The sequence below is a fragment of the Olea europaea genome, chromosome 3, assembly GCF_002742605.1.
Source record: "Olea europaea var. sylvestris chromosome 3, O_europaea_v1, whole genome shotgun sequence".
NCBI classification, from domain to species: domain Eukaryota; kingdom Viridiplantae; phylum Streptophyta; class Magnoliopsida; order Lamiales; family Oleaceae; genus Olea; species Olea europaea.
The window spans coordinates 8,298,331-8,300,158 of record NC_036239.1 but is presented as its reverse complement, the minus strand read 5'-3'; the positions used below and the strand labels follow the sequence as shown (position 1 = coordinate 8,300,158).

The 1,828-nt window shown below is 39.3% G+C and overlaps 1 protein-coding gene across 1 annotated transcript; it reads right to left on the bottom strand.

The window, feature by feature from the left end:
- Window positions 1-228: 228 nt before the first annotated feature.
- On the bottom strand, window positions 229-1,577 carry LOC111378001 (protein FAR-RED IMPAIRED RESPONSE 1-like). The gene is made up of 5 exons (XM_023001164.1): window positions 1,419-1,577; window positions 759-1,079; window positions 520-654; window positions 365-455; window positions 229-287 (listed from the first exon to the last, which is right to left on the bottom strand). The coding sequence occupies exons 1-5, from the start codon at window positions 1,575-1,577 to the stop codon at window positions 229-231; spliced, it is 765 nt and encodes a 254-aa protein (XP_022856932.1).
- Window positions 1,578-1,828: the final 251 nt, after the last annotated feature.

Sequence of the window (1,828 nt, the reverse complement as noted above, 5' to 3'; positions counted from 1 at the left end):
GAAAAATGTCCGATACTATAAATTAAAGATAAAGTAAATGCAGCAATGAAATTAATAACACAATTCCCTCACTTACTAGTGCAACAAAAATGCGGACTACTATTTCGTAGGACTTGAGAGCTGATGATTGCATCCATGTCTTTCTTATCATCATTCGTTATGCAAAATGATTGGTGGCAAAGATGTAGCATATGCTCAAAATTTTTTACTGCAGACTATTGTTCACATTTATAAGGTTGGACCATCTTGTGGCGTCATAGGCATATAGTAGTAAGGAAATGGATGACCTGTCGAATAGTAGAAAAATTAGTACATGTATTTGAAGAAGTCATATAGAAATGTAGTAAATTAACCTCTTTATCACCTTGTGGGCGGAATATAACACTTGTTGGCAATGGAGGGAGTGCATCCGATGTTGGCAAGGGTTGTGTACAGACAAAGCTTTCGGCATCGCCCTACATAAACAAAGAACGTAAATAACACCTAAAACAAATAGTTAAATTATATTATAGTACTCACCAACAATAGTTGTGAATAAGAGAATGGTGTTTGCGTTGAATATTGTTCTTGCGACGCTACAAATTCAGGTGCAGCCTCCACAGTATTACTGTGCCTTTGTCTCGACCTCTTCCCCTTGCTCGTCGTCGAACTTGCCTGCATGTAGAATATAATGAAATTAGAACATGCGATTCATGGCCGTAGAAGAATATAGACGTGGAAAGACGAACAAACCCCTGATTTATTTAACTCCAACGGACTCTTTCTCCGAAGTCACTAGGTGCCCCCTTTTTCTTTGCAACATTGGGATCCAATATGTTGTTGGTTGCAGCAATTTGTGAAGGAGTACAATGAGAAACGATATTACTTGCAATACACGACTTTGTAGACTTCAGCTTATTCGCTTGTACTTTTATCCAGTCCAATATGACACGTGTCCAACACTCATCATCTACAGCAAGGTCAGCTACCTCCGCAAAAGCTTTACACATACTGTCATACCTCAACTGTTCAGGGGTACTGACTAGACCATCGTAATTCATTGCAACTCTTGTGTATGCTCTGCTAACACTTTCCTCCACCTTCGTAATGTGTAAGGCTCAGGCAACTGTGTGACATCATTATGAATCAACACCACAATTGCATGTCTACAAACAATGCCTCGAAATTCGAACAAGTGGCAGCTACATCTAAACTCAGATGTCGCTCTCTCAAATGAGACAAAAAAATTTCTTTTTCCGCTGCTCATAATAGAGGACATCCTCACATACCTCATACGTGGTCCCTGAAGATCCCTCATTTTCAAATATGTGATCACAATATACCTTACCCTTGAATTCTTCTTGGACTTCTTTGAATTTTGAAATAGTATACACTGATTGAAAATGCCTTTCGATTTCATAATTCGTGGCACACGGTACAGTTTGTGGGTATGACTTGAAATCAGCTTGGAACTCCTTTTCGACCTTACTTCTGAGTGCTCTTTCATATTGTTCCACAAACTGCTTCAGAGAGGTTTTCGAATGGACATAACCGTCGAAGAAAGCATTCATACTCTCACTTCGCTGAGTTGTGGACATCCCCTCCCCCAAAAGTCGCTTTCAATAAGCAAGGTACCCAACGACCTCTATTAACATACAACCCCGACAACCATTCATTATCTATCAACTCATATGTCTCGATCATCTCTTTCTAACCTAATTCAAATTCTTCAATATTCTGTGAATCATACACCAACTGATGTATAGCCGAAAATATGGAAACCTTATCAACATGGTACCCAAACTTCTCCGGCAACTTCTTCAAAATGTGTCACAAACACCACCTATGC

Coding starts and splice junctions, on each gene's coding strand:
- LOC111378001 (XM_023001164.1), bottom strand. CDS start 1,577: ATGTCCACAACTCAGCGAAGTGAGAGTATGAATGCTTTCTTCGACGGT. Junction 1,080..1,418: donor TCAAGTCATACCCACAAACT/GTACCGTGTGCC, acceptor CACATTACGAAG/GTGGAGGAAAGTGTTAGCAG. Junction 288..364: donor TGTTATATTCCGCCCACAAG/GTGATAAAGAGG, acceptor ACTATTCGACAG/GTCATCCATTTCCTTACTAC.